This window comes from Etheostoma spectabile, chromosome 19 (genome assembly GCF_008692095.1).
Source record: "Etheostoma spectabile isolate EspeVRDwgs_2016 chromosome 19, UIUC_Espe_1.0, whole genome shotgun sequence".
Lineage (NCBI taxonomy): Eukaryota > Metazoa > Chordata > Actinopteri > Perciformes > Percidae > Etheostoma > Etheostoma spectabile.
In genome coordinates, this window is record NC_045751.1 from 6,905,637 (window position 1) to 6,932,905 (window position 27,269).

At 39.4% G+C, this 27,269-nt stretch overlaps 2 protein-coding genes across 3 annotated transcripts; both read right to left on the minus strand.

Annotated features, from left to right (window-relative positions):
• Positions 1–691: 691 nt before the first annotated feature.
• LOC116707302 (ubiquitin carboxyl-terminal hydrolase 36) lies at positions 692–17,147 on the minus strand. 2 transcript variants are annotated; one of them, XM_032544618.1, is made up of 20 exons: positions 16,925–17,147; positions 13,781–14,046; positions 13,424–13,645; positions 12,265–12,375; positions 10,379–10,481; positions 9,394–9,461; positions 8,495–8,565; positions 8,305–8,387; positions 8,086–8,197; positions 7,850–7,990; positions 6,715–6,815; positions 6,485–6,623; positions 6,017–6,379; positions 5,369–5,593; positions 4,808–4,932; positions 4,435–4,705; positions 3,597–3,738; positions 3,167–3,355; positions 2,957–3,072; positions 692–2,862 (listed from the first exon to the last, which is right to left on the minus strand). In XM_032544618.1, exons 2-20 carry the CDS (start codon positions 14,031–14,033, stop codon positions 2,731–2,733), a joined length of 2,967 nt encoding a protein of 988 aa, XP_032400509.1. In that variant the 5' UTR covers positions 14,034–14,046; positions 16,925–17,147; the 3' UTR covers positions 692–2,730. The 2 variants fall into 2 exon arrangements, with proteins under 2 accessions (XP_032400509.1, XP_032400508.1); XM_032544617.1 differs by having other exon boundaries at positions 3,597–3,826; positions 4,040–4,705.
• An 837-nt stretch (positions 17,148–17,984) lies between these two features.
• LOC116707453 (metalloproteinase inhibitor 2) lies at positions 17,985–25,980 on the minus strand. Its single transcript, XM_032544793.1, has 5 exons — positions 25,612–25,980; positions 19,868–19,968; positions 19,670–19,775; positions 19,449–19,573; positions 17,985–19,312 (listed from the first exon to the last, which is right to left on the minus strand). The coding sequence occupies exons 1-5, from the start codon at positions 25,739–25,741 to the stop codon at positions 19,115–19,117; spliced, it is 660 nt and encodes a 219-aa protein (XP_032400684.1). The 5' UTR covers positions 25,742–25,980; the 3' UTR covers positions 17,985–19,114.
• Between the last annotated feature and the right edge of the window lie 1,289 nt (positions 25,981–27,269).

A 27,269-nucleotide genomic window follows, 5' to 3' on the forward strand; every position in this document is an offset into this window, starting at 1 on the left:
AAGGTGGGAGTCTAAAAGATACAGCCTAAGCCTGAGATTTTTGTTTTTTCACACAAAGTTAAAAAACAACAAAGAAACAGTTTTTACCCTCAGAGTCCACAATAAATGAAACAGGGCGGGAAACTGCTGGTGTGTTGCTCTTTTAACCCACAATAAATCTAAGTTGTGAACACGTTTTTTAAGTTGATGAGGCAAACTTCTTAGCAAACTACTGTTGTCGGCCACTGGTGAATTAAAGTACTCTTTTAGCTCTGCCATATTGTCTGGGAGAGAGCTGGGCAATTTGCTGCCTGCTGAGGTTGAAAACGACCCTATGAGAGCAGTAAGAGTGAACCAAAGCAGTCAAGTTCTTGGACAGACAGGTAAACAATGAGCTGACACGCACAATGCAGAGCCAAAAGGAGCTGCAGGTCCAGTTGATAATTCTCTGTGAGTTCATCACCTTGTATTGTGAGACATTATTATAAAGTATTAAATATAGCTGCTTTAAAGTTTCAGAATCTTTTCATCTCTGGCTAATCAGTGATGTCAGTAGGTGCTCGGCCTCAGCTTTCAAAAAGAGAAAATACCAGTTCAACTTCACTGAATGGGGGCAAGGTCAGAAGTGTAAGAATCCCTCAATTACAAGCAAAAAAGAAAAAGAAAAAAACATTCATTCAAAGCAGCAGAAGACAGAAAATACACAATCCGCTCACAAAAGTCACAACTTTATTGCACCTTCATAACTATAGTGTGGTAAGAGCCACTTTCATTATGAAAGGTCTCTTCCCTGGTCAGAAAAGGTGGTGCAAAATATACAGCCATCAATGCAAACATTGAACTGTCCATTCACATTGGCAAATGTTCCTTGTGTCAATTTGAGTCACACCCTACGTTGATTTCACAGCCGACAAACGCGTCCTATGAAAATTAGACTTGCGTAGTCTATCTTGTACTGTACACACTACAGTGACATAGGGAAGGTCTTGCATGAAGACAGACAACTCTTGGACACAAATGAGCACATTTGCAGAATAATTCTCAAGTTAACATCCACCAACTGATCTGAGTAGTACATTAAAGATCAATGTCTTTTCATCTTTAAATTATATATTTATAACATTAAATCCTATACTTTATAGCCAATTCAAGGCAACATCTCTAGAATGAAAAGAAATGCAGGGGCAAATCTTCACAGCATTGGTGGGAAACGGATAGCACAATATGGACTGTACAGGCTTCTACGCTGGCAAAGCATTTTGTTATAACGTTAGTTTCTCTATGCATCTGTGCCTGGGTTGGTGCAAGATGATCCCATGTTTCCACACCTGAAATACATAGTATAAAACCGTTTCTACAGGATGCAAAATGGAGAGGGACTACTCTTGATATGAAACAGGGGAGTCTGATCAGATATGACGGTGTGATACAGGATGTCTTGGTTCCTGAGTCTTAGCCCAGTTTCTAGGTGACCAGCATGAGCATCAGAAAATTGCATAGAGATACAAGGGGGAAATAAATTATTAGCATGTGGCAGTCCCATTCTAACACAGCGCCTTAAGTATAAGATGTAACCCCTTTATTTCAGTATATTGGTGGACAACAGTTTGTGAAAGGTCAAATCTCCACATTGAAAGCCTCTGAACACCGGACTGACGGGATGAGCTACATAGTTAAATAGCTGCACAGTAGAAAACAATTATTCCTCCCTACAAGCCCGACTTCTACTCTGCAAATGCACATTGCACTATGAGTCAGAAAATAACAATGTCCAGATAAACATATAGATACAATGAAACTTATAGAGCCCAGTGTACTGTTCATCAATGTAAACCCTTCCACAAACAGTTAAACTGTTGATACAATTCGGCAGAGTATACTTTTGAAGTCTAAAATGTATCCCCATTTGATCTGAAATTAAATAAATTTTGTTAAGGAGCAAAATATAGCACAACTAAAAACAAAATTCACCTTAGTAAATTTTTACAAATTTCAACATGCATGTTAAGAAAATAGTGGCAATTTAAAGCTTAATTTTACCAACAATATGCAGGCAAAATTTGGTCCTTAAAAACAAGCCACGTGGCACAGACACTGCAGCAAAATAAAATGTCGGCGGATAAAGGTATAAAATAGGAAAATCATACAGAAATCTAAAATAGTATACCCTAATGTATGAAGAATTTGGGATCTTTATAATTTTGTATAGAATAATTTAAAGATGTTAAAACAATTCCAACTAATTGAGCTTGTATATCTGCCAAAGTATGCTCCATAGATGGTGGACAGTTTCTAAAACAAGACAGCCAAAGTGTTGCACATATACTCTTATTCTTAGCCTACCTATCTCTAATATGGTAAACTGTATTTCATTTTAAAGTGGCTCAAGATTGTTGGGGCAATAACCAAGGCTCAAAGACGGGCAACATATAGTTATTAATTTGACATGGAGGTGTGGGGGCTTCTGTTAAATACTGCAATATTAAAAAAGTGGATGTGAATTTTTAATACTGAAGCCAACATTTCATGTTCGTTTACAATTGAGATAGATGGGGCTGTCAGTCAGACTGTCCATATAGTCGGTACTGCTTTGAAACTGACTCACACTTAAGGACTTTGTGCCTCAACATGACATAAGACAGAGGTTTAAAAAAAGAAAAAAATAGAAGTGAGAAAAGGTACAGAAGTTGGGTATACAGTATTATTGTCTCGATTTCCAGTCAGCTATGACCTCAACAGCAATCTGGACTCTCAGCGACGGACTCCAAAAACTCTTTTCCCTCCAGGTGTTACAGACCATTTGCTCCGCCTGTCCTGGATTTTCTGGAAGATGCTGCTGCCACTTCGCCACTTCTCTCTTTTATAGTTTTTCATTTTCTTCACCTGTTAATTTGTACAAAAAAATGGGGAGAAGTTGAAATCGAGAGACAGACACAATGGGACAAGATTAGCTGACCTAAATAAAAATGTCCTTTACCTTTCCCCTGTCAAAGTCTTCATCCCACTCATCGATCACAGTGTCAAACTTGGCGTGACGGACATCTTCAGCAGCATCTCTACTAATAGCAGAGACCTCTCCATCCCAACTGAGGACTAGATAAGACCAAAAAAAAAAAGGCATATGAAAATCATTTTTTTCTACAAATTATTGCCATAAACAGATTTAGATCTATTCTCTGCTTCTTACCGTTTGCTCCGTAGGCCTTATCTGTGGCGTTCCTGAGCAGCTCCTCTACCACCCCACTTGTCTTTTTCCCATCCCAGGCTACAGGAGCAGCACGGCTTGGGTTGTCTCCTAACTCACTTCTATCAGCCGCTGGTGCCTGTCTGCGCTTGTAACTGTCCTTCACTTGGCTGTCCCAAAACACCACTGTGGCTGGATTTCAACAATCAGCAAAACATTGATTAAGTCTGGCATTCTCAAAATGTAGTGAGTCATGCTCTCTTAGTATAATTGTGAAATGACAGGTCACATAAATGAGGCTGAAGTGTTTCTTTGGCAAATAGCTCTAATCAATACCAAGCAGTAGTATATATGTTCTGTGGTATTGAAACAAAGCATTAGTAGAAATGCATGTGTATTTTTTTGCATGTACAGTGTGTGCACGCTCACATACCTGTGCTTTGTTTACCGATCTTGCCATTCTCTGTGGTGGTCTTTTTGGAAGGGGGTTCCACTGCCTCAGGCTCATCGATCTGCCCGTCTGAGCATCGCCTGCTCTCCTCCCAAAGCGTCACCTCTTCTTTTAGCCTCTTCTTGTTTTTCTTCTTCACTTTTAACTTATTTTTTAACAGTATCAAATCTTCCATATCATTCTGAATGACTGCTGCCTTCATCTCAGAAGTGCTGTTGGGAAAAAGTAAGTTCATTAAGTTTATTGCACGCAGGCTGCATTGTGGGAGTTTCTAGAAGTCAACTGGTTGTTATAGAAATAAACATGTGCATTTTCTTCCTAATTTTGAGCACAAAATTTACTCAGGGCAGCAGTGTTTGAACAGAAATGAATATTTGGGGGAAAAAAAACACGTATAAATAAAAGAATCATAAACTTCAACCCACGTCTCTGATGCAGAGCATGCTGAAGTGTCCTGACTCTTCTTTTTCTTCTTCTTCAGCTTTACAGAGTCCCTTCCCTGTTCTTTCTGATTTGACTTAGACTGCGTTGGGGTTGTGTTAGCTAACGGAGGCTTTTGCTTAGACTGTTCTGTATCAGGATGGAATGTTAGACTCCATATGCCACCCTGACACCAATCGTCCTCCTGGTGCGATGTATCCAGGTGTGACGGGACACACTCCCTCGCTAAAACTTTCTCTCCATCTTCATGCTCCTTTTTTCGCTTTTTCTTTTTCTTCTTCCGCTTCTTCTCGCTGGCTGATTCGACATGGTTGGCCAGTGGCACTGTAGCTGTGGATGTCATCGGCTCTGCGTTGCCCTCTACCTCAGAATGCCGCCGCTTCTTTTTCTTCTTCTTCTTCTTTTGGTTGACCTCGTGACCTGAAGTGCCGTTGAGGTCTGGTTCTTGGACCACGGAGCTGAAGTTGTTGGAAGACTTGGGGCTCTTTGGGCCGCCACTGTGTAGCCCGTTGGTTTTAGGAGAAAGGCTGGCATTTGGTTTTTGCAGTGTGGAGAGAAGGGACTGTTTCTGAGAGCTCTGCTGTTTGAAGGATTCACTTGAGTGGGCAAAAGGCAATGATTGGACTTTGGATGAATGGAATGGAACAGCTCTGGGAAGAGAACAAGAGAAAACATCTGGATTTACTCTGCCATTTTCATTTGAGACAATATTTTGTGCTTTTTCTATATGATGTGGGCTTCAGAATTCATACCTGGGAGTGTGAGTAGGTGAGGGCAAAGTGAGGGGGTTAAGTTGATTTTTATGCGTGGGGACACTGGACAGCTGGCGTGGCAAAGAGGGCAGAGCATCAATGCTGCTCGGTCTCCGGCTGCGAGCCTGCAGTTATCGACATAAATAAAAACTTGGTGGTCTAAAAAAATAGCCATGAATGTGACAAAAATAAGGAAGAGAATCAAATAAGGAAGAGGAAGATTAAACGGATGGCAGGAAAATATGGAGGGAGGAAAACAAAGAGGAAAGGGTATGGCAGAGAAGAATTAGAAATGGTTAGAAAAAAAAGAACAAACTAAGGGAAGAAAGACAAACTCTAAACATGTGCTACCTTGTGGTTGATTAGACAGGTACACTAGAGAAATAACATTACATAGAGCATAAAATGAGATTGTTTACTTGCCTTAATAAAACTACTAATTGAAATCAATGGTCAAATTTGGGATAGCAGTGTAGATTGAAGCAACAGGAAACCAAGGTATCATGAGCTTTCACTAAGACAGGAGAAGGTGCTGCTGCTGTGGATGGGAATGAAGTTCACCTTCTTGGCTGACAGGGCCAGTTTCTTGGCAGGGGGAGGTGACATGGTGCTGGTGGCTTCAGAAGTGATGTTGTTGAGCGCCGGGGGTTTAATTTTAGCCGTCTTCTGCTCCTCTGTGCTCTGAGAGCGCTCCACGCTCTTGGCTGGAGAGGGCAGGCCATTAGAGCCTTTCCGTGGGGTGGAGGGAGTCTCTCCTACTGGTGCACTTTTGGTACCCACCGAGTCCTGGCCGAAACAAAAGCAATCATACGCTGTGGTTATGCTTCTGCACAGCTACACTTGGCCTTAAACAGCTGTTATGCATCTCCTTAAACCCCATCATACAAATCTGTGCACAAAATATTGCAAATACAGTTTGCAGTATGCATCACATACTCAGAAAATAAAAATGTTGCGTTAAAGGTAGCTACATGATGTACGCACACAAAATAAACATAATACATAAAATTAGCATTTCATTGATTAATCCAGTGCTAAATCGGACAAAGAAAAAGATTTGTAGGTTCCAGGTTAGATGATAATACTCTTTGCACATTTCGGTCCACCAAGTCTTATCTAATTGATGTAATCAGATGTTTAAAAAAATGCAGTGATCCTTTCTTTGAAAAAGATGTGTTTTTGTTTGTACTTTTTCAGGGCAAATATTACCTTTGAGTCAGTTGTGTCGGCAGAGGAAGAGTCAGACAAAGACTTAAATGAGGTAGACGCCGACATGCCTCTGCCCTCGCCACCTTGCTTTTTATCTCCCTCAGCCCTGCTAAACCCGTTGTTGGAAGGGGTCGGAGTGCAGCTGCGGTACTGCACTTGGCCCTGGGGAGACGGCTTCTTCAGCTTCTTGAAAGGCTCCTCGATAACTGTGGGTCCACCTGGCAGCTTTGGTGGACCATTGGAGTATGACGTCCAGTTGGAAAGTCTAGGCTGTGGCTGAGAGCTCACGCCATTTCTAGAAAAGGGCAGGCCCAAACCACCATCCATGGACTGGATCTTACGCAGTTGTGCAGGCTCAAGTTTCTGAAAAAGGAGAGTATTGTATTTAGACTCTAAAAAACTTCACATATACCTTCAGCCCGCGTACAGTCCACATGTCAGTGAGCCGGAGGTCATCTTGTCTCATACCTTTGTGACCTGCGGGGAGGAGAGAGGGCCATTCAGATTGGCCCTCTTTATCTGTTCAGAAGACACACTGTTCCTCCCAGGATGCAACATCCCCTGCTTGGTGGTCTGTCCATCTGCATTCCTCTTGGTTTCAGGGATCCTTCAATATACAAATAAAGACACTGATTTATTGATTGATATATTCAGAAAACACCTTGTTTGATCTTTTGCAGCACTCCCCAGTCCCTTACCTCAGGTAGAAAAGCACATAAGCCTGCTGGTTCAAGACTACTTTGATGTTACTAGAGTGCACCATGGAATCATTCATTTGATACCATTGTCCGTTGCTTGCCTAAGAGAAAACAAAAAAGAAGTACAACTTTAAAATGAAGCCTGCTGTGAAATGTATTTATTGAAAAAAAAAAAAAAAAGTTCAAAAACAGAAAAACAGAACACTAAAAAAGCAGGCTCAGTTAAAGCAGTTGCAGGCAGATAACCCGTTTCATTTGAGATCAGATTAGAGTATATAATACCACCACAGGTTTAAATCTTTAGACACCATGACAGTTGTTGATAGGACGATATATACTATGAGACAATAGGAATTTGTTAACAGTCGGTCTAAACTGTATAGCAAAGTCTGAGTTAGTTTCAATTTCTCTGGCTTTAGAAGGCCATTGTGGGCAAAGTTGCAGTTGCACATTAATAAGAAGGACTGCTTTGTGGCATTACTGGATTAATAGGATTGCAACTATGTGATATCTCCATATACTAATTCACTGGATTAGCCAAAAACAGACTACTATTTGAGCAGTTTATCAATTGAATTCCCAAGAAATATATTATATTTGGTTATATCTTGATAATGTGGTCTAACATAAATGACAAAATGACATATACCATGATAGAAGATTCTTTAGAGCTAGAATAAAAAAGAAAAGTTTAGGTACAAAGTTATGCAACTGAAATGATACAATATTAGAAAGAAATACTAATGTTACAACTAAATGTTACTTCTCTGATAAGCACTGCAGTTCTTGAACAGCAGTTTCAAACAAAACAAGTTGCTAAACCATTAAAGTTTTGGCCTTAAGGCAATTACATCTTTACAGCCATTTCACTATTTCTATCCATTATTCTACATGTTTTAGTATAATTCATGTAATATAAATCCACCAGTATGATGGAAGAAAAGTATAAGACATTTACTTTGAGCTTTTCCTTCTTCCTTTGTTTTTATTTTATTATGTTAATGTCTTGTTTTATTTGACCATATTGTCTGTTAATGTCATGTTTCTGAACCTGGAAAAAAAGATGGCTCATCTCAAGGTGTTTATACTCTGAATTTGACATAATTAAAAAAGGATGTGCATCCACTCATCTTACCTTGACATAGCAGTAGTAATGGCCAGCATGACAACTGTAGCCAGAGTGCACCAGAACAGCATAGAGGCCATACATAACAGGATCACCTGAGCTCTGAGACATGTAGGGGCGGATGTTCAGAAATTCTGGGTAACCAACATCCTGAAAAAAAGAAAACGACAGACAGAAATATGAGATCACTGAGAAATTAGACAGCTCTTTCAAAACAGCCAATAGTGAGAGAATTCCTTGTTAACCTTTGTTATTTTTCCTCCGCTAAAGTTGGCAAACCTCTTCAGTGAAAGGGTCAGTACATTAGATGTTCTATGGACTGTGAAGCGCTTGGTTGCTGGCACTTTCTTTTTGCACCTGGAGAGAAAAAAAGAAAAGTCTTGTTAGAAAAAAGATGTTCAATGTAAAGAATAAACACGCAACATTTTTTTTGATGCCCTGCAGATGTAAAATTGTGCACTTACTTGGCACACATGTAGGCATTCTCTCCACTTAGTACATCTGGTTTAACAAACAGTTCCAGGGCTCGCACAATGTTACCCGCTTGCTGACAGACAAAAACAGAAATGTGGTGTTGCTGAGGAAAGTTTTTGAAAATATTGATTTAATATTTCCATGGAAATAAAGGTTATTTTGACATCTTGTGCAACATACCCGAATCTCCAAAGCGATGTCAAGGTAAGGGTCATATGTGTCTGACACACTTTTACAAATAGAGCATTTCACTGAAAGACAGAATTTGAAAAAAAGCGTGAATCACTTATGTTTTTATGTTTTAAATTTTTTTTTTTTAAAAAGGTCCCATGGCATGAAAAATTCATTTTGAGGTTTTTTAACATTAATTAATTAACAAATGAGCAAAGTGGCAGTTGGTCAAGGCCACACCCCCACCCTCCACCTTGATCTCCCTCTCTCCTTAATAGCATTCAAAGCTACAGACACAGAAATGGCACAGACTAAGGAATCCTCATTGTGGGACTGGCTCTAGTGGCTGTAATTCTGCACCAAGGCTGAATTTTGGGAAAGAGACTTCAAATACAGTATTAGGGGACCACTAAGGTCTATATAAAAGCATCCAAAAATCAGTATGTCATGGGACCTTTAAGAAATACTATCTGTTAATTTAACAAGGTGATCAGTGATCACTGGAATGATTCACGCAAGCCTCTGTTCCACTTCCTGTGAACAGAAGATTAGCAAGAACATAACTGACTTTCAAACACTAAGGGGAAATTACTGTAAATGTAGCACTCTTCTAAATATTTACATTCAGACCATAATTTTTCAATACTAGACCAAACTGTCACCTGCAAAAAATATTTTTAATGCTGCATCTTAAAAACGGCATGTGTGAATGCAGCGTAAAGAGTATTGAACTATATCAAGCTGTTTTGGCAATTTATATTTTGCTGACACAGACATTAGTCTAGTCTGCTGGGTAATGGATCAATAGCGTAATACTAAAAGCCACAAATGTGGAAATTCATAAAAGTGCACAGCTCTGGAGCCAATTTTTTTTTCTACATTTCTGTATGTGAAAAGAAAGTCAATACCTCTTGACCTGAGGTAACCTCCAAAGATCTGGTGAACCAGAGTTGTGGCCTGGGTCTGCCTGTCAAGCCTACAGATAAGGGGGGGGGGAAATCATCAAAACAACATTCATATAAAACCAGGCATCCATCCACTTATTGCCACTCCTGAGCTCCAGCGACATATGCAGTATTTGTCACACACAACTTGTAACAAAATGTTTTGTCTACTGAGGTTTTTATTTTGTAGTCACTCCATGCTTAAGCCTTAAACATGCTTGTTAAAATCACCTTCTCTTAGTAATCTTCTACATCAGAGGCTCAGTCATGTTTAAAGGTGGATAACATGAAAGATGAGGTAGTCAGATGTAATATGATAAAGTAGATGAACAGCCTTTTAATGTGTTTTGCCTAATTATGTTATTTGTGTATGTATGTATGTATGTATGTATGTATGTATGTATGTATGTATGTATGTATGTATGTATATATATATATATATATAGAAAAACTTTTTTGTTCTTTTGGCCATTTGTGTGTTTTTTCTGCACTCTTGCCTGAACTAAGTTGTTATCCATTATCCCATCCTCTTTCAGTCACTTTGTTTTCTAATTTGTACATGACTGGAGACAGTAACTTTTAAATAAAAATCATCACATTTAAAAAAAATTAATCAAATTAATTATCCATTATTAACTTATCTGAATCGAGCATTGAATCATTCTAGAGAGAATCGCAATGCATCGAAGAATCAATTTTTTCCCACCCCTACAAAGCTTATAATCATAGGGTTGGTTCGACTGGTCAATCAAAAGCTTTGCCTTCGGGCTCAGCTCTCGACAACGGCCCAGTACAATGCCCGCATCACAGTACAACGCCCAGGCCAACGGTTACCAGCGAGCTTCCCTCCCAGGTCTGGCTCCATGTGGGGCCCCGTAAAACTGGGCAGTTTTTAATTTTATACTCATCTGTTTAAAACGTTTAAGAAACAACAACAATAAAGCCTTACTTTGGGTAGCCATTGAGACAAGCTTTCTGCATAGCATCGATGGTGTACCGCAGAAACTCATGGGCGTCCTCTTGGCTTCCAAAGCGAAAATGCCTGGCAATTTCTGTGGGAGACAAAAGAGTCTGTAAGCTTTGTGCAACCTGAATGTTTCCACCTTGAGTGCATTAACAAAATGAAGTGCATATGACAATTATTCATGATTTAGCCACACCACTTACTGAAACAGTTCAGAATAGATGTTGCTATATATATATATATATATATATATATATATATATATATATATATATATGTATATATAAAAAAAGGCAAGTTATGACGATTGCTTTAAGTTTAAAAAAAAAAAAAAAGGTTGAGCCTGTGTGTTGGACAGAATGTTCATTGCATGAAAGCCCACACAAGTGTTCTAATTCATATCATAATCAAGAATTAAAGGATGCAAAAGGGTACAAAGAAGTGTGTTCTTTAAACATCTATGGCAACGACGGTCTTTATTTCTAAAAGCATTCAAAGTATTATAGAGTAGGAGGTTAGAATAGGGTTTTAACTATTCAAGAATTACACATGGCAGTTAGGCACATGCAAAGAAATCACTGAAGATAATTTACAGTATATTTCAAAATTACTTACTTTACTGGGTACTTTGAGTTAGTTCTGCAGCTCAAAGGCCATGACCTAATAAGCAGCTTACTGACTTCAACAGACTGATGTTTCATCTTAAAAGGGTCATATTAGAAATAATGTAGTTCTAAACCCTATGCCTCTACCGCTATTTGCTAATGGAAACGTGTAAGCTGGTAGAAATATGTGGTCATCGCCACATTCCCAGCCCTGCACATTAATGACAATGAGTCACCTCGTAGTGGGAAAGAGAAATAAGACACCATACTCTAATGACCTGTTCAGGGCACTTTTTAGAAAAGGGGGAGACAACATCCTGAAGATATGATCTGTGGTTATATGATTCGGTGGTTGTGAATTTGTTTGGAGAAAGCTCTTCCAACTTTTGTGTGTTGACATTGCACTTGATTTAAAAAAGAGGCACAGATGATTCCAGCTTGTTAAATGTGAATATTTCCTAGTTTTGTTAATACTCTGACAGTAAACCGATATAAACTATCTTTTATTTGAGGACATAACGCAGGGTGTCATCTTGGGCCTTAGTAAACACTGATTGAACTTTTCCCCGATTTTCTGACATTTTATAGACTAAACAACTAATCAATTCATTGAGAAAGTAGTTGACCGACTAATCAACAATGAAAATAATCCTTAATTTCAACCCAACAGGGATGTTTCATTTTCATTGTATGCATTTATATTGTTCTAGCTGTGGAAGGACATTTCTAACTGTGGGGGTGGCCATCAGCAAGATGAATTTAAAGGAAAACCATAGAAACACATGCAGTATATCTCCAAGTCCTGGTTGAAAAGACGGGGAAAAGGTAGAGTGTACATTTTTGTGCTTAAGCTGCTTTTCTCAGCCCGCAGTCACAAGGAGACAGAGAGGGCATTGGGGAAGGAGGGGCGTGAAGGGGGGAGGGAGCGATAGATAAAAAGGTGCAGGACGAGGAGACATAATTGCAGCAGCACATAAGTAGCAGGCAGGTGGGGTGGGGGTGGGGACCTTCTGTGAGACTACAGCACAGTACCTCATCTCTACTCTCTACATGGTGTTCATTCACAGACTGTAGTCTCATCGCTCCATTTTACACTGCAGTTTTAAGCTGTTGTCACATGGGACACTTTGGCCAGTGTTGCGTCATCACGCTTCTATTTATCCAAAGATCAGGTGCCTCTGACAACTGACACAACCTACACTGAAACTAGCGAGCACAAAGGCTCAGACACATTCCCACCATGTTGAAGGAAGCTGGTGGTCTTACTTTTCAGATCTCTGATGAAGGAGACAGGCTTGATGGCATTGCCTGTGTTGGCAAAGGCTTGGATGATATGGTTCTGCATTATACAGATCATACAAAAGCCTGACTGGTGACCTGAAACACAGAACAACAAAAATTAGAGACACTAACAAACGTAGAGTACAGAAATGTGTCATTGCGACAGTAATCAGGTTCAGATTATTGTTCATAACGAATGCGAAATAACGAAACATTATCTAATGTAAAACTCTTACTGTTCATCACAACACAATGGTTATCACAGTGGTCTTTGATGTGGCTCCTTCATACAGTAAGTAACAAAACTCACATTGAACAGAGTAAAAACATATTGGATTAAAGATCAATGTCAGAAATACGGTGATGGTATTCACAGAAATACTTCTTAAAAGCATAGTAAAACAAGCAACATGCTGATCCTTTTCTGATTTCATGTTTTCCAAAAAAATATTCAGAATTGTATTTGTAAGTGTAAATCAAATCAAATAAAAAAAAAATACAATTTGGGAGATTTTTTCCAATCAATTTGAAGGACTTACTTTACCTTTACTACATTTACTTAAACGTTGGGTGACAATCAGTTCAAACCGATCTTTTAAATCCATTTTTTAGTGAGCTTGGCTAATGAATAAAAATGATGAGCCCTACATACAGTTTGTTTCTGACAATGCAATGGTTGTGTAGCCTTTATCAGGCAAGTTGTCCCTCATAACAAATATGGGCAAATTAAATTGTGCAGTTTTACAGTCTTAACCATGGCATCTCAGCGCCTTTGTCACCTGTAATACCACAATCTACGTCTTGGTTCCACTGGTCTGGACCAAAGTACTGTTTAGGATGCTTACTATTTTACAATTTAACTTACAGCACTTAAACTTTGAGATCAGCGTTTCATTGTTTTCTTTTTTGTCAGGAAATCAGAGACTGCTAAATGTTTCAGAGCCTGAATAAAACTTGGTAGCGTTTTTTGTTTTTCTTCTTCAGCTGCTTTAGCTTGCATTCCACAGTGACATTCAGCCAAATGTGTCTGCACAAGTAGCAGAGTTAAAGTAATTTCCAAAACTATGTGGAGGTAAATATAAGAGAATAAATGCGAGAGAGTGTAAATGCTGGCAGTATTAAAGAGCATGATTGAAATACTCACAGGCACGGCTGTGCTCCTTTGAGAGTAAGTAGTTGGCAAGAGGCGGGGTGTAGGTGAGACACTGCACTGTGGAGTTGAGGAAGCAGGTGTTCCCTAAGTTGTGGAGACCGGCTCCCACCCTGTACACACGCTCCCATTTAAGGGTAAGCTTGTTGCCTGGAAAGAGCATCTTCTGTGGGGAAGGAATCCCATCGCTCTGACCCCCAACAACATTCTCTGAGACTGAAAGAGGAGTGCAGTCAAATATATGATGTTATTACAACTGCAATACAGAAACTGAGCTTTAATGGCTAGTACCAATGGAAAAAATGTGAATATGAAAACTAGCAAAATGTTCAGTTCAAATTGAGAGCTTACCTTGCCTCTTTATTTGGGCAGGCTCTGTGGCCTTCTGGCCCGTAGCGCCCTCATTCCGGGGATTGAGTATCACATACTTGTTCTTCAGGCTGTCCAGTTGATAGGAGAAACCCTTGCTGGCAGGCTCAAACTCTATCTTCTGCAAGAGGACCTTCTTGGCTGAAGAGGCCAACAGTTTGTTGAGGTCACCCTCATCACCCGTCTCCTTCCGACCAGGTTTTAATGCCTCCTTGAGTTTATCCACTATCGGCATTGTTGGAACATCACTGCAGGAAAAGTTGGATTGTCAGTGTCACAAATTGTTCATTTCACTTTGCCCACATGAAGCCATGAAATGGCACTCCTTTCCCCCCCAAAAAAGGACATGTCACCTCATTAGGTCCCCACCCTATTCAAAAGCACCTCACAGTACCTTGACTATCTTTTTCTATTACATGGTTAATGTGTGGGGATTTTAAACTTACTATGGCAGCGTTAATGGTCCTCTGAGCTAAAAAGAACCAAAATCAAACCTTCAGTTGATCCAATAAATGTTAAATTTATCTCTCAGATAATCACTTAACTGCCCAATAACACCCTTCCCAGGCCACGTATCCTGACATGGCTCCACAAGAGATATAAGGACTGAATGCATCCGAGGAGCCAGCTGAGTCTTGGCAGCTGTCCCCACAGTTATGCAAGACAGCAGACGTTTGTAACATCGGGTGGTGAAGAGTGTATGGGATAAAGAGAGGACGATCATTTAGAGATGATGTTAACTGCCAGGTCAAATTCTTATCATTTATTTTGCCTGCATCAACGTTTGTATTGTTATCTTCCACCAATTAGCATGTTTCTTCAATAAAGCTGTATATCATCAAATTAAAACATTGGCTGTCTGCCATCCCTTTAAATACAGTATAGCTGAGTGCACCAAAAAAAGACCATTACAGTGTAGATAACAACAATCGTCTGCCAGTGTCAGCCCAGTGAATAACTTCTGACGTGTTATTTTCTACAAAAGGCAGCAGGCTGGCAAAACGTGTTCAATAATGACCAAAGAGTGAGTGAACAAATCATTCAGTCTCCTATTGCCTCACTTTATTCAGGATGTAGCTGAGGTGCCACAAACACAACAAACCTTCCTAAAATTAAAACCTTACATCATGTAGATGTACTGGTAATAGTACGACACTAAAACGCCAGAGGCATGGAGCACCATGAGAGTGATGTTCATCAGAGAGGGCAGTGACGTCGTGCAGAGGGAAGGAACATGCATTGAATGCACAAGGGCAAGCTGACCTTCACTGACACGACTGTAAAACAAAACGGCACACAGGGACGCAGATAACTGCAGGAGCAACATTGTTACACTGACCACAACCCAGGTGTTTCATCAAAATTCTAGAGGGTAGACTACTACTAGTCATTTTATCTGATGTAAAGGTTTGCATTTGGAATGTCATTAAAAAAGGGGTAGTTCTGATTTTTCTGATGCTGTAAGGTGATATGAGCCATTCACAAAGAGTGATATATGCATGGATATTAGATGAGGATACACGTGCCAATATCCATGCATAGATAGAGTATATGGTCTTGTAATGCTCAACTGTCAACTCCAGCTTACATACAGTATGAAATTACATCAGGTAACATGAGACGACTAGTCGCTGCCTGGTTTGAGATCTTGAGAGCAGAATCATGCATCGCAAATTACGAAAGATATCACCTTCAGATGTGGATGGTTAAAACATTTCTATTTACATTACACCTAGCTCCGCACCTTCTGTTGGATCATTTTTGTCTAGCAAGCCAGTGGCTGGACTTAAAACTGCCTCTTCTGTCCATGATTGAATACCACCACTGAGGAAATTAGTATAATCAGCTTGTCTTATATCTTGCAGGTATTCCTCACACTAACATGCATAGATGCATCAGTGGAGGTGCCGTGTCAATGTTTTCTTCAACTTGTAGAAATACATTCAACGATTTAATCACAGGCCAAATATCAGCAAGAAAACCAAACCATTTTCCTAGGTGTCTGGCAAAGTATAGATAATATTCACAAGTATAAAGATGCATTAGAATGTCATATTAGACCCAATACAGTGCGTCTATGTTTTCCGATTGATACAATATATTTAAGTGGCCCATCCAAAAAAAGTCGGTGAATATCCAAGATTGTTTTCTATTTTTTAAGACTTGTTTCCTCCAGTAATTTCAAGCCCATATAGTTGTGTGACTAGAAAAAAAGACTAATTAGAAGTTATTTAGTAAATGCTGTGTTTCAGCAACAACAGGAGTAGAGAAACACAAGCAATGTGTCAACATATGGGAGACAACCGCTACCAGTAAAATAGTTGAACTATTTTGAGAACCGATTAATCTGTAACACTTCCTCAGGCTATCATCCTAAATGAGAGACAAAATTATTTTATTTTTGGCAAATTATTTTACTAACGCAAGTATGTTGATACAAATAAATCGGCTGGGCCAGTTAATGTTTAAATGACAACGACAGCAACCAAATCAAATAACAACCAATAGGCACCTAAGATCACTCAGTCGTAGACTAAAAGGCGAACGATGGACTGTATAGGTAGCACCTGAAGGCAGCACAGCAATTGCTGTCAATTTATTTCATTCTTATTGTCTGATTAAACAACTACTTAGTTACCTGATTTTACGGTTTTTCAGTTTCCTGGTTCGTCATTATCGTTATCGACTCCACTAACCGGGCAGCCTCTGTACACCAGCTAGAGTCTACTCTTAGGGCCACTCGTCATAGCTTCAATGCTATGTTGCTAACATCGACCACTGCTAACGTTAATGTCGACCTGAACTGTCTCAAGCTTGAAGACAAAACGTCGTCATTACCTCGATATGTATCTCTGTCCTTCTATGTTTAATTAATGGTCATGTCCTGTTGTCCGCTGTATTGTTGCTGTCTTTTTAAGCTTGACAGCAGCAGCAGCAGCAAATTAGCCAGCGAGCTAACTTAACGTGGCGAGAGCCTCTAGCCTCCCTCAGTGTTGCAATGTGGGTTAGCATCTCGGCGTCCAGGTGGCTAACAATCCCTAGCCGCCACATCCTGACTGTTTTTTAACTAAAGTTACATCATGCTGGATACATATGTTAACGTCCAAAAGGCGTTTGTTCGCTCACCTTTCCTTCAATTGCCCAAAAACGTTTACAGTAGAGGGGTCCGCTTACTCAGCTGTAGCTCTTGGGTCTGGTATTTTCGCCCATGCTGCATTATCAAAGGGCGGCAACAACAATGATTGACAATGATGAAAGGCCAATCGGAGATCAGGGCACACTGTAACTGAAAGGTTCAGCCAATCTACGTTTAAACTAACGCTGTCGGGAGTGAACCGCACGTGACTTCCAGCCAGCGCTGTTTACCATTGATGCTATCGGCGCGATACATTGTTAACAATTTGTAATGTAACAGCTAAGGGCGCCGATAAATCCTCGATTGTATGCTGTAGTTATGTTAGGCTTGCATCAGTGTGCTGAAGCGAAGTTTCTCTCGCTCACATGAAACTCCCTCGGGAAATTAAATGGCAGTTCTCTCGTGTCAATTTTCCCATTTTACCAAATATTTGATTATCGTAAAATGCCCGGAGATTTATGTAGACTAGAGTGAACTAAAACTAGTATAGCACAGAAATCCTCCTCTTACAGTAGAATCAAATAAAAGATTGCAGGTGAATTTAAACCTTTACCAGATTACAATAACTATCTAGATTTAATAACGGCCTAGTGAACTCCTGAGAGTATAATTTTGACACATTTTAGCACATGGACAGGCTCGTACTAGGTCTGGGAATGTTGCATGCTGTTTTCTCCACTAAGTGGCAGCAGACTGCCGTTGAAGTGTGGCAAAGCAGTTAGGATAATATCGGGGTAATATCAATGTCTTAAGTCTATTAAATAGCCCATTGATTCAATAATTTGAAATTTATACTTAAGTTTTGTTTTTGCTGTTGCCTGCAGTATGACAGTATCCCTTGAACAAAAGTAGGCCTAGTAGGCCTACTATGAGTCTGGTTTTGTCACTTAAAAGCAAAATTGGTGTATAATAAGTACACAACTAGCAAATAAAGCCATTCTGATTCTTTGATGAATTGAAATCCTTTGGAATTAGTGATAAAAACGAAATGCTGGAGTTTTGTTAATTTGCAAATATCGACTTGAAAATAACCAGAACAAAACATCAAAACAGGGTTTGGCATTTAATATAATAGTCAAATGTACAGTATTGTTTCAGCTGGACATGGCATGCAAAATCATCTCAAAAGTCTCATGTGAAACCAGCACAAGACATCATACTTGACTACAGTTTCAAATAAGGAATCTTTTTACACTCTCATATTAATTATTTAAGTCATATATCATATCAAAGGCTCTGCATGTAGCGTAAATGGATGATTGGTTACAATATGTTCTTTAACCCACTGTCCTAAAGGTCGAGCCAGTCTGACAGTTAACATTTAGGCTTACAATTTGACCTGAACATAAATTGTGTGTATTTTTATAAAACTGTTCAAATAGTTGGTCTTCTCTTTATACAATACCAATGTTGTCACTATAGTCACAAAAAAATGTTCAATAGAATATGGTGGATCATATAACCTTAAATAAAATATGTTCTGACACTTAAGCATTATAAAGAGAAGAGCAGTAATATAAAAAAAATACAAAAATGGAGGATTCAATCCTTTTTTCAGACATTTTTCATAGGAGACAAAATATGACTGCTGTGACAATTGTGTTCAAAGTGCTTTCTTGTCTATTCGGGAATTTTTTAAAGAAAACAAATAGCAAAAGCACTGATTGTGCTTTAGTGAAACAGGTTTGCCACACCTTTAAAAAAAAACAGAGGGGAAGAGTTTTGCATGCTTAGCACAAGAAATAATCTTATGCAGGACGGGCAACAGGTGCCACCAGTTCCCGGGTAGCTCTGCTGTCACAAATCAAGGCCCCGATTGCCAGCTAATGTTATTCATGAACACACAGATTCACAGAATTGTTACACTTTGAGTTATATTTGTGTATGTCTTGCATTATAGAATTATAGTTCACTCTAAACAATACCTTTGGTTCAAAAGGTAAATTAATAGCTGAGAGAAGTGGTTTATGAGGAAGTGCTTTGGATTTAGGGGTGGAAGTGTCTAAAAGTGCTTGATTAAAAAAAAACATAGTAAATCCTGCAAATAAAAACAATCTCACCACAGGGCACACACATTATGGCTAATACAAAATAAGAATTTGACTTGTTTATTTCTTTGTATTTTTGGTATTTGTATCTTAGTATCTAAGACATCCTCAGACTACTGGACAGTGGTGGAGTTAAGGGTCTTCGATGTCCAGGAAATCCCTTTTAGGTTGTGCTGCCCCTCTGTACCAGGCACAAGAGTCATCACTCCTCTTGATACAAGCAAAGTCTTTGGCCTGTCCTCCATTGACTGTCTTCTCAATCACCCAGTCAGTCCACAGGCACTCTGCCGGGCCGCTGATCATGCAGGGTATGGAGGTGCAGCGGGTGATCTTAGGTTAGGAGAAGAGAACCAGTTGGGGATTAAATTTACAACAAACAATGCAATTTTCAAGATTATTTTTGTTTTTGGTACTTCAACAGCGGATAATTCTACTTTAACTATTGTGTATGCATTAACTTTTCTACCTTGCAATCACAGCCCATTTCATAGCGCTGAGTCAGGCTCTTCTTCTGGGTGGCACTCATGGCCTCCCAGGGCTCAATGAAGTCACACAGTGTGATATGCATTGTCCCGTCAGCCTCCAGTTTGCCTGTAGAGAAAGGAAAGTGCATTAAATGACATGAAAACTAATTTAATTTGTTGTGTTTTTTATAATGTGTGATTTGTAAAGTGGTCAAAGTTGTACCTGTGATAAGATACTCCTTGCCATTATTCTCCAATGTCACTCCACACACCGCAGAGCTGGGAGCAGTGTAGATAGCATCGATAACATTGGTGGTGCCTTTGAACATCTGACAATTCAAACAAAGAAAAGAACATTTATATTCATATCGGGAATTAATTGTATACCCAAACATGAAAACGATAGCTTTATCCCACACACCTTGATTTGTTTGATGTCATACTTGATACGCTGGATGGGGTTTCCATAGATGTCATTGCCAACATCAACCAACTGCACACCAACTACCTTTGCCCTGATAACTGGAAAGAGAAAAAAACAACCCACATTTACAAACATTCTGTTTAAAAGGCAAAGTTACAAATTCCAACACTTTTGTGATGTTAAAAGTGAACAGGATCTGGAGCTGTCTGTATCTGATCTAAGCCTAGCCCAGGTTTGGTATACTGGAGTCGGCCACAACACATTGCTGTGGCTTGGATCTGAGGCGTTTGCATGTGCCAGGTGCTGGGAAGACAGAGGCAACATGAGTGTTTCATCAGCTGCAATCAGAGGGAGGAATGTGTGCTGCCTGCTCCCAGGCTCCTGGGCCAACACAGGAGGAAGCCAGTCAGCAATCTCTGAAAAGCTGAACTCGAATGCTCCCCCCCTCCCCCCGGGTCTCTATGCCGGTCTGTCTCTCTGTCTCAATAGAGGTTCTCTCTCTCTCTCTCTCTCTCTCTCTCTCTCGACGGGGAAAACGTTAACAGTTTGAGTGGAAAAATTTCATCAGAGCCACACAGATAAGCCCAAACTCAAATTGTGAGTACTCAACAAAAAATGATGACTTACATGTTTCACAATCACTGCCTCTGTCATGTGAATCCAAGTACTGACGTAGAGTTTATTATTATTTATAAGCCAGTCATAGCTATATACCTGTGGATTACTGGCATCATGCATGGATTACGGCACATTCAAATGACTACTACACTTACAAAATCATATCAAAATCAAGCTGTTAAGTGGAGGAGACTAGCGACAGAGTTAGTGTTAATGTTCTCTCTGAAGTCAGAGTTCAAGTCCTTGCTCTCTCTCTAGGTGGCGGCTTCTGAGTGCCTCAGACCATCACCAGCCCACTTCCTTACCAAATACGTTTAAGCCTTTTCATTTGTTTTTAATATGACGAAGGTATGAAGCTTCGGGCCATGTGCCCTAATTCGATGACAATAGAGGCTTAGAGAATATCTCCTTTTAAGGGTCTAAAGAGTCAACCCTTAAAGAGCAGGGGAACAGAGGAGAGAACAGGACAGGAATAGCAGTCCCATTGCAGAGGTAGCCTGTGTCTTATGTATGTGTACAGGCAGAAGACAGCCCTTCAAAGCAATACTATCAAAAACATACAAGTTGACTGGAAGAAAAAGGAGGTAAAGAGCACAACCAAGAGGCGGAGGATTTAGCTTGAAGCCAGGAAAATTTGCAAAATACTGAGTATGCAAGCTGTGTGTTGTTTCTGTATGCTGCAGGGCTGCTGTGAAGTAGCAGATATACTGGAAAACAAGCTGTACACTGCAGGCATGATTTAGAACGACAAACTGCACCGAGTGATTCTCTACAACAATGAAGATAGTTTAAAAATCACAAACAACACTTTGATCGAGTAGCAAAAACCAACTCTCCAACTTCTTTGGCTACAAAGGGGATTAGTGGTAATCTCCTTTACCTGAGTGTGCAGAATAACACCCAGACCACGTCTCCTTCTACTAGTGTAAAGTAGGGCAGGTGACAATATGCACAATATGTAAAAAACAAAAAAACACAATTTTGAGAGGGTAAGCTCTTTAAATTCCATGCAGCATGCTTAAAATAGACTAATTCTAAAAAGATATTTTCTTCCATTCAATATTGAATAAAATCCACATTCCAGTTCTTTAACCCTTGTGTTGTCTTCCCGTCAACCATGAAAAAAAAAACATTTTTGTCACTTTTTCAATGCCAGTGGGTTCTTTTATTTGGGTGTTTTTTCCCCAAGTTTTTTGATATTTTTTAATGTTGACATTTTCAGCGCTTTATGTTAACCCAATTTTTGTGACGAAAGAAAAAAAAAACTGAAAACGGGTCAAAATGGACCCAAGGACAACATAAGGGTTAAGTCATAACCAATACAAAAAATCCAAAACAAGCTCTGATGCCTATTCCTAATTTCCTTATTAAGACGTAATGTCCTGTACTGATTTACAGTGGATATCTAATTCTCACAGGGCATGAAGATGTTTTCTGGAACAGGCTGACCAAGCCCTTTGATAAAATCATAAGTTTCAAAAAGCTGGCGACTAAGGGAACCATCTAATTTTCTGGTAACGCAAACAATAAACACATCATTTTGTATAAAGTAGTGTGGTCATGGGAGTGCTTTAGAAAACAAAGAGAAAAAGAGAAGAAAACAAATGCATGTCATGTAATTGCAGGGCCTGTACATCCATTTCCCACAAGCCACAAAGTGGAAAGACTTTGAACAAGAAAAAACTAAACTACAAATTCAAACTGACTCCTGTGGTAACACTCTCCAAGCATACATGGGCTTACACACCATTGTCTTTTTATTTACTATACTTAAAAATGAAATTTGTTTAAATCCTCATTCCATCAGTGCTGTAATAGTTTGTCTTTCTGGCATCACATTTTTACTTTTTACTTGACTTTTGAATGTTTACTCTTTCTCTGCCCAAATCCCAACAGGTGAGTTTCTCTGCATAAAATTATGAATCAAAGAGCACATTAAATGAACTTGCCGGACAGATTGATGCACACATTCAGTCTGGTTTTAATGGCAACTCTGTTTGCAGCGCAGGGCTGTGATTGTACCAGAAGTCGTGTTAGAAAGCTGGCTCTCTTTCATATACTCAAACGATTTGCTTTCCTTGTTCACAAAAGTGGTACACTCTAGAATCACAGAGAATTGTGAAATAAAGTGCAAATACATAATGAGTGCAGCATATGACCGCCCATGGATTCATTTGCCTAAGCCAAGAACCCAAGGCATTGATTTCCATTTATGTGGAAAGCTTTTTTTTTCTTGCTCTGTCTTGACAAGACATATGGAACTACTGTACCTGTTTGTAACTATAGCTGATATTTTGTCTACTCCAGTATATGAAGAGAGAAATAGGCCAGGCTTTATTAAAATACAGTAAGCTGAGGTCAACTAGGGGCAGAGGTGGAAACTAACCAGTTACTTTGTTTTGATCATACTTTTAAATGAAAGGTTATACACTGCAATCTACTTATACTTTACATTATGATTGGTACTTTTGCCTCCATTACTGTATCATAACTTGTCTCCCACAACTATACTTTACGAAAAATATCATCTTTAAAGCTGACATTGCAATTGCAATTTCTGCTGACTTTGACTGACTCTTCTTCCTTATTTTTCAGAGTTTCACTTGTAACACTAAGTTTTCAAGCTACTCATGTTTTTGAGTAATTTTCCGTAGACTCCTAGGCACTCACTCTACGTACTAGTAGTAGTAAGTACTTTCACTTCAGTAAACATTCTTACAGTAAGTAGGGATTCCTCAAGGCAATCTCTTATTGTGCATTAACAGCATGCAAACACCATACAAATTATTGTCTACAGATTAATAGACCAGAAGTTAGAAGGGGCTGCCTGCGGTGTAAACGCAGAGCTATGGTCGATAATGACTTTCATGTGCCAGCTCAACGCAGCCACTTATAATTTTGCAAAGTTGGCAACCCAAATATTTTCTACATATGTGTGACTTTGCATGCCAATAACTTCCCAAATTAACTAGTTTTGGCATCAACAACCATTTGGCCAGTGGTGGTAGTGGTGGTTTATGTTAGGTAGGAGGGTCTATCCATGGTGCTGAAGCAGGAGCAGGGGGGTTAAAGTCTTGTTATGAATTGACCTTACTGATGAAAATAACTAGTCTCAATCAGCACCTTAGGTTTAAATCACTCCCCAGATGAATCCCTATGCCCTCTACCTGACCAAAGAATTAAAAGCCTGCATCTAGAAAGGAATTTAAAAGGTCTGTCTTAGTACTGTGGAGAAAGGAAAACAACCCGAGCATGAGAAAAATATTATTATCATGCCAAAGGTAAGACATTGTCCCATTGTGTCAAAATAAGAGGTTTGATTTAGGGTTTTTGCTATAATGTTCAAGAAAAACAAAAATATATATCATGTCATCAGCTGTTTCAATACAAAAGTAAGACTTTTATCATTATTTTTATTACTACTACTACTACTACTACTACTACTACTATTATCATTATTATAAGTCGTAGTAGTAGTAGTAGTAGTAATGGTGGTGCCCTTTATCCTATCCCATTTGATACTGTTGTATTTGTAACAAATAGTAGTTAAACCTAAGCTAAGCTAACTTTCTTCACTCTCTCTAAGTGTCTTCCATGAGCTACTTGGCTGCATTTGAGAAGTGGCAACTTTTTAAATTATCTCAACGAAAAGGGTAAAAGGAACTGCAGAAAAATCAAGACTTTCCTTTACAGTAAACTCTTCAGCAGGATAATGTGGTTTCTTCACCCTCCAGAGCCATGGAATCCAATGGTCAAGAGAAACCTTTGAATAAGTCAGCTTCTGTATACATACCACACACGCTCAGCCAGCTCACAAGCAAGAAAAAAGACCCTCAGCAAACCACCAATTTAAATAGCTACACAAGCTGCTCACTGTGGAGACTCCCGTTAGCTTAAGGCCTGTGAAGGCAGCAACAAGCAGTGTTTTGTAATAGGTGAAAAATAAGAGGGAAAGGATCCACATGACCTTTGCGAAAGAGCACATTAAATAGCCATTTAGTAGTCATTAAGGAAGTGCAACAAAAACTTCTCAACCACTGAGTCGAGGATGGCAGCAGTCTTTTTTTTTTGCATCATCCCGATGAGCATTAGGCTACATGATCCATAGTTTACTCACCAGGATGAGATACTATTAGGTCTGTGCTGTCTTCTTCTCTGAAACATACACTCCACACAGTTACTCTGATCCGCCTCAATAACAGGCAGCTGTCCAGAACAAGTGCTTATGTAAGAAATCTAAGAATTTTTTTGAAATTTTGTTTTACTAATACATATGATGTTGCATTTTATTGCCGATGTTTAAGGTTGTGCTGCTTCAAACTACTTTATATACTGTTGGGTAGCTTTATCTAAAGCAATGCATCATATTCTGTAATATCCTCATATGTTGCCCTGTGCGAATATATCTCAAAAAAAATAAAATAAAGAAAAACAGCCCTGTTTCAGCTTTGTGATGATAACATTTTCCAGCTGATCCAGGAAGATTTATAAATAGTTTATTTAGCTTAAGAAGAAGGAGAATTTTCTCAACACATAAAGGAACATTTCCTTCTTCTTCAGCTTCTTTATCACAAACATTCAAAATCAACACTGGGGGCGCAAGGTTTTAACTGGACTAAAGGGTGTGATAAATTGTAATCTAAACAGTAACTAAAGCTTTCAGATAAATGTAATTAAGTAAAAAGTACAATATTTGTCCCCAAGATGTACTGTTGTGAAGTAGAATACAAAATGACATCAAGTAAAGTATCTTGAATTAGTACTTAAATCCAGTATTTGAGTGAATGTATTTGGTTACATTCCATCATTACAAATGAGATTAAGTATGCTACATTTCAAGTCAGTATCAAGACTAAGAGAATTTCAACAGATGATTAGAGAGAGAAAGAAGAAAAAGACAGGAGGGCAGTGGAAAGAAAGACTGAGAGACAGAAAATTCCATATGGAATTTTCTGTCTCTCAATCCTCCTCCCCCTGCAATTGTAAACACAAGAGTAGGGGAAGTTTCCCTCTAAGTATTTACAGATTATTTGTGACAAATAACTCAAAGGAACCTATATTCAAACATATATTGACCAAATACTGCCTTGCATGCATTCATTTTACTCACTAAATCAACTTACCGACATCCGAGTTGCAAAACGCCTGCTGAGGATGCACTGGGGAGCAGCTGCAGGCTTCTGCTATTTCTTCCACTCGCCACAGAAACAGGATGGCCAGAGTGACAAAAAAACTGTTTGCTGTCCAACTCATCTTAGAAAACTGTTAAATTTAAAGAGGTGGGGGTAAAAAAAAAAAAACGTTAAGGAACAGCTGAGCAGTCCGGCAAGCCTAAAGGAGATCAATCAGAAATTCCCCCTGCAATCTGAAGTGAATTACAGACGGTCAGAATATGAGATGCACAAGGAATGGGAGGGAGTTCATTCCTGTTGAAGACTGCAGTCAGACACAGAGACTTCCTCTTCCAAATCTGTTTTCCACTACCGTCAGGAGCAACCGGGTTTTATTAGTGTAGATTGGCGGCAGACTCCTCCCCCGCTGGGGGCTTCAGCCAGTGAGCTGCAGCAGCCCTGCGGAGCAGGGGCTCCAAACGTTTTCACATCCCGTCACCTTCTTTCACAATATCGTCGCATGAAGAAGTGGATGACTGTGTGCGATACACACAAAATCCTTTAATACAGCACGCACACGCTCGCACGCAGACACACACACTTCTCTATTTGTGTTTCCCGTTTCAACTTTTAACCTTGAACTTCACCCACATCTAGAAGCTCCAATTATAACAAGATTTAGCTTTATCTAACATCAACTGAACTTATCACTTGACCATCGGCAAAGAAGAAAAAACCTGAAATCAACTTAGAAAACATTGGACGTTATGTAATTGTGTGTGAGGTATTTCCTTATCTTACTATCTTTGTGCTTGCATTCAGAAACATACATTAGACAGCTATTTTGTGGTTTTGCCATTCCAACATCACCATATTATAATAATGGATCCTCTGGGGAGCATGGGTGTGCTCAGTGAAATTCATGGAAAACTTCATGGGTGTAGATTTGTTTGTGTGTGTGTGTGTGTGTGTGCGTGTGTCTGTGTGTGTGTGCGTGTGTGTGTACTTGAGGTAATTTTGGCCTGATGATGGAGCTAAAGTAATGGTGGTTTAATTTTCTGGAAGGCATGAACTTTAACAGTAAAGTTTAAGAAATACTTTGACAATTTTGGAAATTCTTGGTCCAAATTGTAAGAAGTAAAATTCCCATGTCTTGTATTATTATCATAAAGCATGCCAAGGTGCTATATAAATACTGAATATATAAATACAGTGAAAGTAGTAAAAAGCTCATTCCACAGAGAAGAGCACACAGCCTGGATTAAGAAACGGCGCCTTTGAACAAGCCGTCAGAAGTTTCGTGCGGTTGTGATGTCAGAAAGTATAGGTGGAAAGGGTTGCTACAGTGCTGTTAAAGTCTTTCCCCGGCTGCAGTGACAGCACAGAGACTCCAAAAGAGTGAGAGATGCAAAGGCCCGGAAACAGCTAGCCCAGCTCTGTCGAAACGTAACAAAATATGCCAACCAGCATCTCTGAAGCTCACTTTTCAACACAAAGCATTTTGTGTTTTTCATCTGTGCAAAAAACAAAGTGTAAAAACAACTAATTGCTGTTTGTTTTTTTGTTTTTGAGGTGTGTGTGGGGAGGGGGGGCGGTATGTGTCAGACTGTTTCCCAGAGGCTGTGCTGGTTGCTTGGCAACTCTTCAGAGGCAAGACATAGTCCACCACC